At 43.1% G+C, this 12,941-nt stretch overlaps 1 protein-coding gene across 1 annotated transcript in view; it reads right to left on the bottom strand.

Moving 5' to 3' along the window:
* The window catches only part of LOC129810577 (cytosolic carboxypeptidase 6-like), a 434,529-nt gene continuing 421,588 nt past the window's right edge, over positions 1-12,941 (bottom strand). The window contains exons 11-13 of the mRNA XM_055861239.1: positions 11,294-11,456; positions 537-639; positions 1-443 (exon numbers count right to left, since the gene is read on the bottom strand). Of these exons, the coding sequence (XP_055717214.1) occupies positions 332-443; positions 537-639; positions 11,294-11,456 (378 nt within the window). The 3' untranslated portion in view covers positions 1-331. The remainder of the gene's footprint in view (positions 444-536; positions 640-11,293; positions 11,457-12,941) is intronic.

Raw genomic sequence — 12,941 nt, 5'->3', positions numbered from 1 at the left:
ATAGTGTAGGGCTGTGTGGATATAGTGTAGGGCTGTGTGGATATAGTGTAGGGCTGCGTGGATATAGTGTAGGGCTGAGTGGATATAGTGTAGGGCTGTGTGGATATAGTGTAGGGCTGTGTGGATATAGTGTAGGGCTGTGTGGATATAGTGTAGGGCTGTGTGGATATAGTGTAGGGCTGTGTGGATATAGTGTAGGGCTGTGTGGATATAGTGTAGGGCTGTGTGGATATAGTGTAGGGCTGTGTGGATACAGTGTAGGGCTGTGAGTCAGGAGCCCTATACAGTGGTCAGACTGGACTGGTCTTTCCAGTATGTTATTGCCAGGTGTCTAGTACTCTCCTGTGATACTCTGGTTCTTCCTCTCTGCTCCTCTCTCACTCCCAGAAGTCCTCCCGTTCCCATTTCCATTCCCCTGTCGACCCTGGGACAATACCTCCATACTGAGGACACAAAAACATTAGTGAATATTATCAAGTTAAACAAATAGGATGTAAACTGGACAAGTTATAGAAATGTGTCATTAGAAACACTACCTGTTGATGTGATTTGGGATTTGTAGTTTGTTGTCATCAATGAAGTTGTTGTGCCTGTAGTAGTCGAGGAAGGTGCGGGCAACATTTCTTCCCAGCTTCATGTCTGAGGGGACCATGTTAAGGTTATTTCCTATAACATGAACATATGGCACTGTTAGCCTTTAGTTTAGTCAACAACAATGCAATTTCTCCCTGGCTGGGAGGCATTTACTGGAGTTACACCGTTTCATCTCACAAAGCCTCTAAATCCTGCCTCTGACGCTCTACTATTAATTGAAATAAATAAATAAATAAAGCCCTAGTTTCTTCCTCACAGAACAAATAGAACCATTTGCAGTAAATAACTAAGCAATAACCAGTAGAGAAATGTGGCGTATAAATTACCAGGCTACAACACACTGTGTTCCGCACTTAGTGGGAGTAAATCAACTGCATCAGCCAAAAACACGAAGGTGGAAGGCATCACAGTGGCAATTACTTACCGCCTAGGCTTTTTTTCAAATTCACAAGTCTAGCCCCCAGCCCCCACCACATTATGGAAGGCATCAATAACTTGAGACACTTGATCATAAAACTGTGTGGTTACTCTGCATGCTGTTGCCATGACGCCGAGCTGGATTAGATCACAAACACAGATAATAACAAAATGATTTAGATTAAGGCAAAATGTAGAAAACATTTTTTTTTAAACGCTGGTTAATCTAGACGAATCAGTACACACATAAATACTGTTAAGACAATAGGGAAAACGATGAGAAAAAATTCCCTCATGTACGATTATAATTCATAGGGCCAGAACAAGAAAAAATGAGTGACAACTACCAGTAATCCATATTTCATCAAAGATGGACACATAGGTTCCCCAGTCAAGGTGCTTTGCTGTTATGAATATATTCTTTACCAGACAGACCAAAATGATGAAATGACACAGAAACATAATTGTTCACCTCTTGTCATTTCCTTGTTGATGTTCAGATATGACCTGTCTATCTGTCACACCTCTGTGATTGAAACAAGTGCCCGTGAAAAACATATAAAGAAAGTGATTGTGTATTTTTTGTATTATTATTCCTTTCAATGCTCAGATATTACCTAGGAAACATCAATCCAAGGCCTTACAGGTGAAATCCCATTATCCAAAGCTGTTAACTCATAAACAATCCATCCTTGGGCTGAATTGAGTGTCTGGGTGGAGGTCCATGCCTTTGTGTCTTTTCAGTGAACACACGCACGTGCACACACATCACACTGTATGGAAGCTAACATGTCATAGATTAACAGAGAAGACAAATCAAATCTAATTCTATTGGTCACCTACACATGGTTAGCAGATGCTAATGCGAGTGTAGCGAAATGCTTGTGCTTCTAGTTCTGACAGTGCAGCAATATCGAACAAGTAATCAACAATTCCACAACAACTACCTAACACACACAAATCTAAGTAAAGGGATGGAATAATAATATATAATAATATATTATTATATGAATATGAATGAGCGATGACTGAGCGGTATAGGCAAGATGCAATAGATGGTATAGAATATAGACACTCTTGCTGATAGTTGTGGCTGCTTTGTGTGATATATTGTTGTCTCTACCTTCTTGCCCTTTGTGAAGTTGTCTGTTTGTACCATGTTTTGTGCTGCTACCATGTTGTTGTTATGTTGTGTTGCTACCATGCTATGTTGTTGTCTTAGGTCTCTCTTTATGTAGTGTTGTGTTGTCATGATGTTTTTTCCTATATTTATATTTGACTTATTTTTAATCCCAGCCCCCGTCCCCGCAGGAGGCATTTTGCCTTTTGGTAGGCTGTCATTGTAAATAAGAATTTGTTCTTAACTGACTTGCATAGTTAAATAAAGGTTAAATTAAAACAATTAGATGAGTAGTGGCCAATGATTTTGAGTCTGTGTGTAGGCAGCAGCCTCTCTGTGTCAGTGATGGCTGTTTAACAGTCTGATGGCCTTGAGATAGAAGCTGTTTTTCAGTCTTTCGGTCCCAGATTTGATGCACCTGTACTGACCTTGCCTTCTGGATGATAGCGGGGTGAACAGGCAGTGGCTCAGGTGGTTGTTGTCCTTGATGATCTTTTTGGCCTTCCTGTGACATCGGGTGCTGTAGGTGTCCTAGAGGGCAGGTAGTTTGCCCCCGGTGATGCGTTCTTAACTGACTTGCCTAGTTAAATAAAGTTAAAATAAAAATGTGAGGGATGGTGGTCTCAGTGGCTGGAGAGGCTAGTGTAGGATAACCGCACCACCCTCTGGAGAGCCATGTGGTTGTGGGCGGTGCAGTTGCCGTACATGATGCTCTCATTTGTGCATCTGTAAAAGTTTGTGAGGGTTTAAGGTGACAAGCCAAATATCTTCAGCCTCCAGCCTCCGGTTTAAGGTGACAAGCCAAATATCTTCAGCCTCCTACACTGTGTAGGGTGCCTCCCATTTGCCCTATTTTGACTTTGAGTGCCAGCACCTTCCTCATCCCCCTTCCATACCCCACTGTTGCTACTCAGTCACCTTAGCCTGGAAAGGTGGTGTCTCTGTGGGCCTCCATTCGTCACTTAGCCGGTCGATGGGCACTCTCCGCACAGCTCCAGCTCTTGTATTTACACCCATCTGTCTGTCGCTACAACCTCTGAATCGTGCCATTAACTATTTTAGGCTCATAACCTGCTATGCATTTATAGTTACAATAATCTTCTTCTCTAGTTATTTTAGAAGGGTAACATGCAGTAGCTTAATTCTAGCCTTATGTCATGTTGACCATCCTCTGAAGTGAGCACCATAATTTTGAGGAGTCTTCTGAAGACATGATGCAGTACAACATACTTGTCCTCCATACACAATGACTGTTATAATCCAATACAGGTCTGTTTTAACCCAGAGTGCTCTCCATAAGGTTATCCTACACCAGCCACTGAGAGACCACCATCCCTCACATTTTTATTTTACCTTTATTTAACTAGGCAAGTCAGTTAAGAACAAATTCTTATTTTCAATGACAGCCTAGGAACAGTGGGTTAACTGCCTGTTCAGGGGCAGAACGACAGATTTGTACCTTGTCAGCTCGTGGATTTGAACTTGCAACCTTTCGGTTACTAGTCCAACGCTCTAACCACTAGGTTAGAGCCACCTACCGCCCCAGTGTTCATTTTGACCTTGGGAAAGTTTTGTGTTACCCCGTGATCAAACGGTGCCAGCGCAAACGCATGCTCTGAGCAATGACAGAAATATCCCAGAAACCCGTGGAGTGCAGATGGCCTCTCAGCTTGTGATGTCACATCTCACATCTATTACAGGAAGTTGGTGATGGATGGCCGCTTCGGAAGGAAAATACTTCATCTGCATCACAGCTGCAGGCGGGACACTCCAACACCCTGATTGGCTGCTGACCTGTTGCCAAGGGCAACCAGAGCAGTAAGGATGAGCTGCTAGCGGCAGGAAGTGAGGACTCTGCCAAAGCACAGCCTGAGGGCAGCTCGCGAAGGAGGGTGGAAAGTTCCAAAACATCAACTCAACACACCAGGCAGGAGGAAAAGGTGTTGCATAATCAAGGGGGGTGGAAGTTTGGCAGCCCTTCCTGCAATGGTGCATAAAGCAAAAAATGTATGCAGTTGGCAATATGTAAGTATTTTACTGACACAAAATGTCACATTCCACCTAGACAGTACATTTTCCCTTTCAGAATGAAGGTGCATATCAGAATTTCTATATTACTATCAAAGTTCCTTCCAATTCCTTGTCTCCATAGAAAACAAGGCTGCCCATTATAAGTAGGCCCATTGGCACAGTCAGGCAGAGAATAAGCCTTCCCTGAAGGACCTTCCCTGCCAAGATGGACAATATCTTCCTCTCAGGATAATTTCTATACTAAATCTCCCTGCCTGGAGACAAACGCAGAACATCAGGCTAAACGACTGGACACTAGACAGCTGGCTCTGAACTCAATAGCAGTCCATTCTACTGTAACTCACAAAGAGGACAGGCCAGGGAATACAGGATGTCCTCGGGAAACATGGCAAGAAATGTGGTGGTAAATTAGGGTGTGCTTCATTGTGTTATCAGATGGAGAACTGGACAGCGGAGGTAGACTACAGTAAAGCTCAGAGAGGACCTCTGTGGTGCTTGTTGGGTAAGGTGATGGGAACTCAACTTTTGGTACATTGGAATGTCAGGTCAATGAGAAGAGGAGAGTTGTGCTGGGTGCTCTGGCCTGCCAGATCTACAGTGGGGCAGAGAGGATACTGCAGCAGCTTAGGAGCATGAGGGGCTTTAATATCTCCTCTACCCTCTTGTAGGATCGATAAAGGCCTTTGTTGTGACTCAAGGACAAGCCACCATGGGGCTGATGAGGTGACGAGACAATGGGAAAATGGACACTCCACAGCAGATACGACAGATGATTTGTTTACCAAGCTGTTTATCTGCTTTCGGTGTCATGTGCCCAGTCTAAACAGACAGATGGACAATGATGCCCCAATGACAAGGAACAAAACACCAGCGTCCACAGCAGACCATCCCTAACAAGAAGACAAATTAGGGACATCAGCGCCATCAATACCATCAAGTGACAGGCCTGTCACCAGGGTGATACAAAGAGCCAATTAACAATGCTAATTAAAACAGTAAACAGCGGTGCACAAAGGGAGCATGTTTTCCCCCCGCAGCTAAACTATGTTCAAAGACCTTGTGTCCTCTTCCTATAAGAAACTTTGTAGCTAATGTGTAATGCTTCATTCATTAGACATCAAACACCTGTTCTCCCCCTTAAAGACATCCAGACACAAAACACAGGCATCCATGCAGTAACGAAGACATGCACACGCATGAACACACACACACACACACACACACACACACACACACACACACACACACACACACACACACACACACACACACACACACACACACACACACACACACACACACACACACACACACACACACACACACCACACACACACACACCACACACACACACACACACACACACAGATATCAGATAGGGCCTCATCTTCAGCAGACTCCTAATGGGGACTGACAGCAGTGATAAGGAGTAGCCCTGAGTGCTGCAGGTCTGGAGTCTGTCCAGTGTCCATCACTTAAGAGGTGCAGAGAGCAGGCAGCAGATATGTCCAGTGGCTAGATTGGTAAGTACGTACATCTCATGCCATAAAGCTCTCAGAGCCACTGGCTGAGCAGCATCAGATGACCTCTATCTAATCTGTCTGTCTAAAAGCCAGTAGGGATGATGAAGGAAACTTCATTTAAGACTCCATGTATACTGTCACACAAGTCAACTAATAGGGTTTTGAATGGCTTTAAATTCCTAATTATATTTGTTTGTGGATAATAGTAAGCCTACCCTGTGTTTTAATGGAAAGGAGAAAGAAAAGAAGTCAACAATTGAGAGAATCCTACCACGTCTAATGATGATCTGAGGAGCATATTACTGCAACTGTGGGAGAATATCTGCCTACTTGTCACTGTCTATCAACTAAGTGTCATGATTAGCGAAGCCTGAAATGTTCAATTGGCAGGTTTGGTATTCAAATGTCCCTGTGTGAGTCACGCTCCCATACTTTGCGTGTGCCAATGTATTGCTGTTGTCAGAGTGATCTCCCAGACTGCAGCTAGCTGTCAGGCGGTGCCGTCTTCTGTGGGCTGGTGATTGATGTTGAAGCCAGGAGGAACCACGGAGCTGTCCGGTTCCACATTGTGCTCCTCGTGCTGTATCAATTTATGTGTATGGAACGTCTTCAGGACAGCACAACACTTAAGTGAGGCAGTGATACCAAACTAAGGGTTTGACAACATGGCCATGCTTGATTGAGTGAGACTTTTATGGTGAGACCCGGGGATAATAGGTCTTTCAATAGCCGTCTGGACTGGAGCCTAAAGGACAGGGGGAAATGGCACACCGCCGGAACATGGAGCTGTCTCTCTTCAGTGGATCACAGCCCAGCGCTGGACTTGTTAACTCAAGAGTAAAAAGGGCAACGCATAGCTGCCTCTCACCACTGGCATGTCTGGTCACATGACATAGCTAGCGCTGGAGTCCATTGTCCAATCAACCCTCATCATCTTACTTTAAATAGATGGAAGGCATTGTGGAAAGTTCTATAAAAAAAACTAAAAGTGGGAAGAGATGAATGTCACAGATTACTTGCTCTCCCAGTCAAAGCATCAAGCTGGGTTTTGAATAAGGTCCCAGATTCTCTCAACATTCACACTGTCTGGTCTCCCTGTTAATGATGCTCTGACATTACAGTGTGTATACCACATCAAAAAGATCAAGTTTGATGGAGAAAATAGAATAACCTGAAAACCTCTACAATAACCTAAATGAGAAAATAGAATTACCTGAAAACCTCCACAATAACCTAAAGGAGAAAATAGAATTACCTTGACAGACAGGTAGACCAAATGTGTCTGCTCTGTCCTACTTCAGATATATTACAAATTACATACTTGAAGTAAGACATAACATTTTAAATAATATATTTTTTGAAGTTATTTTAAGAAAACAGCTCCATCACAAAGTCTTTGAGCAAGAGGTTGGTATTGTACCTTCCTCTGTTTGAGTGCTCATCTCTTCACAACGTTGCCAATCCCTATCCATGGAGAGCCATAACAGACCAGCACACAGAGACTATAGACTCAGAGGGACACCAGTCCTATGAAGCCACAGTGGAATCTTCCCAATAGGACACCAGTCTAAGAACAAAGCAAATGCCTCAGTGAATTCTCAGCATGAAACATTGTTTCTCTCCATTTCGTGCAAGATTACAGGTGGTGAAATCATTAAACGACCGAGAATATTCCAACTGCTCTGGCGTGGAACATTCACAGCTTGCTCATCCAATATAATGAGCCTTTTAGACCTGGGTGACCATAGACGGGGGAAGGAAAGCAAGGAAAAATCTGTGAATTTGAAAAATATGAAATTCGCATTGACGTGGGGAGCAAGAAAATACCCTCCCTCTGGCTAGAAACGTGTTGCAGGTTTTGAAAATAACCGTTTTTCTTACGTTTGATCCTACCCTGTGATGAAACAGTGAAGCTTTTTTTAGGATCTTTCATCTTGTCTTTTTAATCACAGAAACGGGCCATTTTCACATATGTAGATACTAGTATTGTGCAGGAGATAATGAATATGATGTTGAAAAGTGGCAAAATTGTCTTTTAAGATTTCAATTATGGTGACTACAAGGTCCTTCCATCAAATTAGTCCATTTTGGGTAGTGTAACTTGGTGATTTTGGTGTTGTTGATTTCACCAAATTATTACATTCTGTCATGAAGAGCACATGTTCAACTTAATAAAAAACATGTTTTCCCATAAATAAAATTAAAAAAGACTATAGTAAGTTCCTGTTAAGTGCCAAATAAATAAAGCAAAAGGGTTGACCGTAACAGGGTTGACCGTAACAGGGTTGACCGTAACAGGGTTGACCGTAACAGGATTTCCTCTTAAATCAGCCATACATCCCCTTGTGACAGGGGGAATAGAAGCATGCTGTGTGCAACAGGGAGGGGCAACTGAATGCAAGCTTAACAACAACAAAAAATATTGGTAAAATTATGGGTAACAGGGTTGACGTGTTATGCTTGACCCACCACAAAACACCAGAAAATGGCCAAAAAGAGTAGAACCAGCTCATCTGCTTTTACACTATGATTTGACTATTAGATGTTCAATGTTTGTTTAAAAAAATATTTAAAAAGAAATAGTTTCACCATGTTAAAATGAGAATTCAGTTCACGTAATAGGGTGGACAACGTAAGGACAGGTTATTTTTTTCTTTACCTTAAAAATTAATCACTAATCATATGAAATAAATAATAGCCTTCAGAAATGACTTTGTCAAAGCAACCAAGTAACTAGGGCTTTACAATGATGTGTTAAATCTTAATAGAAGTCACAGACAGTGCACAGAGGGACGAGTCAAAATGGGCACTTCATTTCATATAACAGGCTTTAAACAGGAGAAGGGGGGATTCATTTGGGGGTCTAAGTAATTATTTATTTATAATTCATTCATTTTTAGAGCAGGAGGGGGGTTGCAAAGCATAAAGGTCTTTGTTGATGATTTGCACACTCAATAGACCAGATCACCGGGGTGTAAAAAGCGACATGGCTGGTTCCTTCAACCTGTCTGACCCCAATCTTTGCTCTACACGAAGTCCCCGCTGCCCTCTCCCTGCGTAGTGCTGACACTCCCCCTCCCCAAGCCTAGCTACACGCTTCCCCCAGGCCTGTTCCTGCCTGACCTCCAGCAGGGCCCTCAACCCCTACCATGACTCAGTCCCCCCTCCACATCCCGATCACCCACTAGGCTCGCCTCCATGGTATTCCTATATAATGTTCTTCCATTTACATTAATACCTCACCTCATCCATCTTGTTTTCAGCCAGCATACTTTAGCGCAGAGATACCAACAAAGACAGCCAGTAAACACTGCTACTCCAGAAGCATAAAGGGGGTGTGACGGACCGCAGCAGCTCTGTTCTGTTTTCTTATCTCTTTCTTTAAGCCCACTGCAGCACAGTGACAAATAATCAAGGGACTTGTTATGCACTTGCAGTGTGTGGCTATCACTGTGGTTATGCTATGTGCATACATATTACAGCAGCCTCTCTGTTCCAACTGTCTCCTCTGTACAGCACAGCTCTTTTATGTGGGAAACAAAGAAAGGAACATTTTTAAGGAGAGGAGCATCACGGGTAAATTATGACTCTTTCCACACACAGTAAATTGATTTTTTTTGTTTCCATCCCCTCTCTGACACTAAGGGAAAAGAATCTCCTGGAGGCAGTGTAATTCTACATGGATGGGTTTCTTATTATAGCGAGCCAGCCAACTAGGCCTTGGACTTGACAGTTCAGCGGAGCACTGGGTTGGGGGAAAACATTGAGTGAGATGAGAAGGCTTTACAGCCCTTTTGATATAAACACAAGATAAATAAATAATTAAACAAAGAAGTGAATGGATGCCCTGTATATAAAGGTCGCTGGCAGTGGGTTGTCTACAGTGTGACAGAGTGATACAAGGCAGGCAGGGACAGAGCCACATGGAGCTGAGACACACACAGACACCTCACCCTCCTGGCACTAGAGGGCACTTACGCTACACAGAATATCTCCTCTCATCTCAAAACAAGGAATATGGGCACTGTATAGTACACTTTTCTGCCTGTAGGCTGACTCCACACCACTCTGGTTTTCTGCTTCTTCTCTATCCCATGGATCTGAGACGTGTCTCCTCTTTTCCAACAAAGTTTGTTAAAATGGTTAAAAACAAGTTCATCTCAAGGAACATTTTAGTCTATAGAGAATGTCTATTTAACTATTTAATGTCTATTTATTTTGGAAGGCTCCTGAATGGCGCAGCGGTCTAAGACACTGCATCTCAGTGCAAGAGAAGTCACTAAAGTCCCTGGTTTGAATCCAGGCTGTATCACATCCGGCTGTGATTGGGAGTCCCGTAGGGAGGCGCACAATTGGCCCAGCGTCGTCCGGGTTTGGCCGGTGTAGGCTGTCATTGTAAATAAGAGTTTGTTCTTAACTGACTTGCCTGGTTAAATAAAGATTACACATTTAACCCTGAATGCATTTGGAGTGTACAAAAGACTATGCAATTAACAGGCCTCCTGTATTCTATTCTTCATCACAACAAAAGCAGAACACACATGCTCTCTACCTCTTTTGTAAACAAAATCAATGGGGCAGGTGTTGCCTTCCCACTGTCACTACGTATCTGGCTGAACAAAAGAGCAAGGCAGCGCTCAGGTGGATAAGGGCTGACCTGACTCGTCTACATCTCAGCCCTGTACTGCCTGTCGATCGAGCCAGGCCTCCAATAATGACTAGGAAATCAATAGGCTCTCGTCTGGCCCTAAATGAGGTTGTTACTATAGGGGCAGGCTGAGTGTGGATAAACGCTGGGGGATGGAGAACCAGTACAATAGACTGACATTATCACCGTCAGCCCTCATTAGTGGGCTCTACAGACACGGCCCAGATAATTTCACTGGCCAAGACATCTGCACAGGGCTGGCTTTTGTCTACTCAGGAGTAGCATTGATTTGGAGAATCAGACCTTTTGTAGTCCAGAGTATCCCCCTCAAGAAGACACAAATTCAATCTGCCCACAGTGCCCAATCGCTGCGCACAGACTGGGCTCTCAGGGAGAAATCGGATTCTGTTTTCGATGCGTGTTGGTGTCCACAAAAACACAAAACACTGTTAGTGTTTGTACACTGGTTTGCTGGCTCAATGACATGAGCCTTTCAATATACGACAGAACCTCACACTCAATTTCCCTTTAAACCAATCTGTGCTGCAGCCTGCACCCCACAAGTCCCAGGCACCAGTAATATACCCTCCCTTTGCAACCCTAGTCCCAGGCACCACAACACACAATCCCCTCTGTTCCTGTTCCTGTTGCATATCTTGTCCTACATGGATGGACAGGGTGTATTGATGTAACTATCAATCAACTCTTACACCAATACAGCATGCTTTCTATGGGATGTGAAGCTCTGAAGTTTGGGGAAGTTAGTGGAGGGAGAGAGAGAGGGAGGAGACATACACGTGTACACGTGTCGTGTGCTCCATCTCTGTCTCTCCCCCTAATGCCTCCTCTCCTTTCTCCTCCATCAGCCAGCGGGGGAGGCTGGGAAGGCGTAGGCAGAAGGAGGCGGGGGCCCCGGCCAGGCTCCCTGGGAACCCTGACGACAATGAGAGAGAAGGATACAGGTGTCCTCGGTGTAGGGAACGGGCGACGTGCTCCCCGCTGCCATGTAGCTGTAAAATGACACCTCCAGGGTGTAGCAGTAGGACGTGTCGTCCAGCAGGCCACCCAGGAAGCGCCTCCCGGTGCCAGCCTTCACCACGTCACGGTTAAATGACGTGTTGGACTGTGAAGTGAAACACTGTTAATACAGAATATATTCTCCTATACCAACATTATAAATCAATAATTAGTCAGACAAGTGACAAAGTATATGTGTATAGAAGCCGAAACACGTCAGGGTTTTTTAACTTTGTTTCCATTGAACATGCCATTCAAATAAAGGTATTTTAATTAATTATATGAAGAGTGCCTTGGTCCTCCTTTTTTTGTGTATATAAGTATGTTGGTGAATTTCAATGCTTAATTCTAATAATTCCCACACAACTCATTGTGGTCTTATTGTAATGCATATATGTCCAATCAAAAGAGCATTTTTGACCAATGGGACATTTGTGTTGATATACTTCTAAGAAAACCAATGGTCCAAACTTCATGTCTCTTTCATAATCCGTTCAAAAGTTATTGGAGTTTTTAAACTTTTGGATTGACAGAATTAGGGTGACTAAATCAATGGAGGCCAGAGAACACGTGGTCAAAAATCTGGAAAATGGAACTGCGTCAATTTGGCTGGATTCTGTGCAAGAATTAAGCCTACTGGTTAACGTTACCTGACAGGCTCACTTTCCCATTGAACTCGTCATCTTTCTCCTCAACTCCACAGGACATAAAACAATATAGTGGTAAGATGGATATCGATTTTGAATACATGACATGTAGTATTTTCATATTTTATTATACTCGTCATCTTCGAAATTCCTGTTTTTTGAAGATTTCTCACGAAAATAATCTCTGAAATGTCAACGAAGCACTGAGTGTATACCAAGATTTTATTTTCAAAGCCTTTTACATTTAATTCAGCTCGTCATGTTAATTTAGCATTTTGCTACCCGCGGCAACAACTTTGAAGATGACAACCTCAAAATGTTAAATTATCAAAAGTTGTTATGACAAGCCTGCACCACCATGTCAACAGAGCTCGATAGAGACAAAGTCGCGAAAGCAATTTGCACGCTTCAATGGGGGCAGAAGTCCAATCAGTTGTGATTCTGGATGGCCAGATAGCTTGCAATAATGACACGAAGCTGCCATGTGGAGAATTGTAGGTGGCTAGTTTTTATCTTGTCCTTGATACCATGTCTTGTTTTGAGGTGTTTTTACTGATGTCACTTCTATGCTAATATGGCAAAAATTCACTAGCTAGCTAACCATGAACTGTAACGATGTATTTGAGAGACAAGTACTCATTGTCAAATCAAAAATCAAATAAAATTGTATTTGTCACAAGCTTCGTAAACAACAGGTGTAGACTAACAGTGAAATGCTTACTTATGGGCCCTTCCTAACAATGCAGAGAAAAATAGAAAGATAATAACACAAATAAATACACAATGAGTAACGATAACTTAGCGTAGGGGTAAAGTGTCACAACCAGCTCAAGATGTCACAACCAGTTATTGAGTGTAAGGGGGAAATTCCTTTTCACACAGGGGAATTGGGTGATGCATAACTTCGTTATTTTATTTTATTAAGTATACATTTTTGTTATTTG

Source organism: Salvelinus fontinalis, chromosome 14 (genome assembly GCF_029448725.1).
Source record: "Salvelinus fontinalis isolate EN_2023a chromosome 14, ASM2944872v1, whole genome shotgun sequence".
Lineage (NCBI taxonomy): Eukaryota > Metazoa > Chordata > Actinopteri > Salmoniformes > Salmonidae > Salvelinus > Salvelinus fontinalis.
This window is presented reverse-complemented; position numbering and strand designations above follow the sequence as displayed.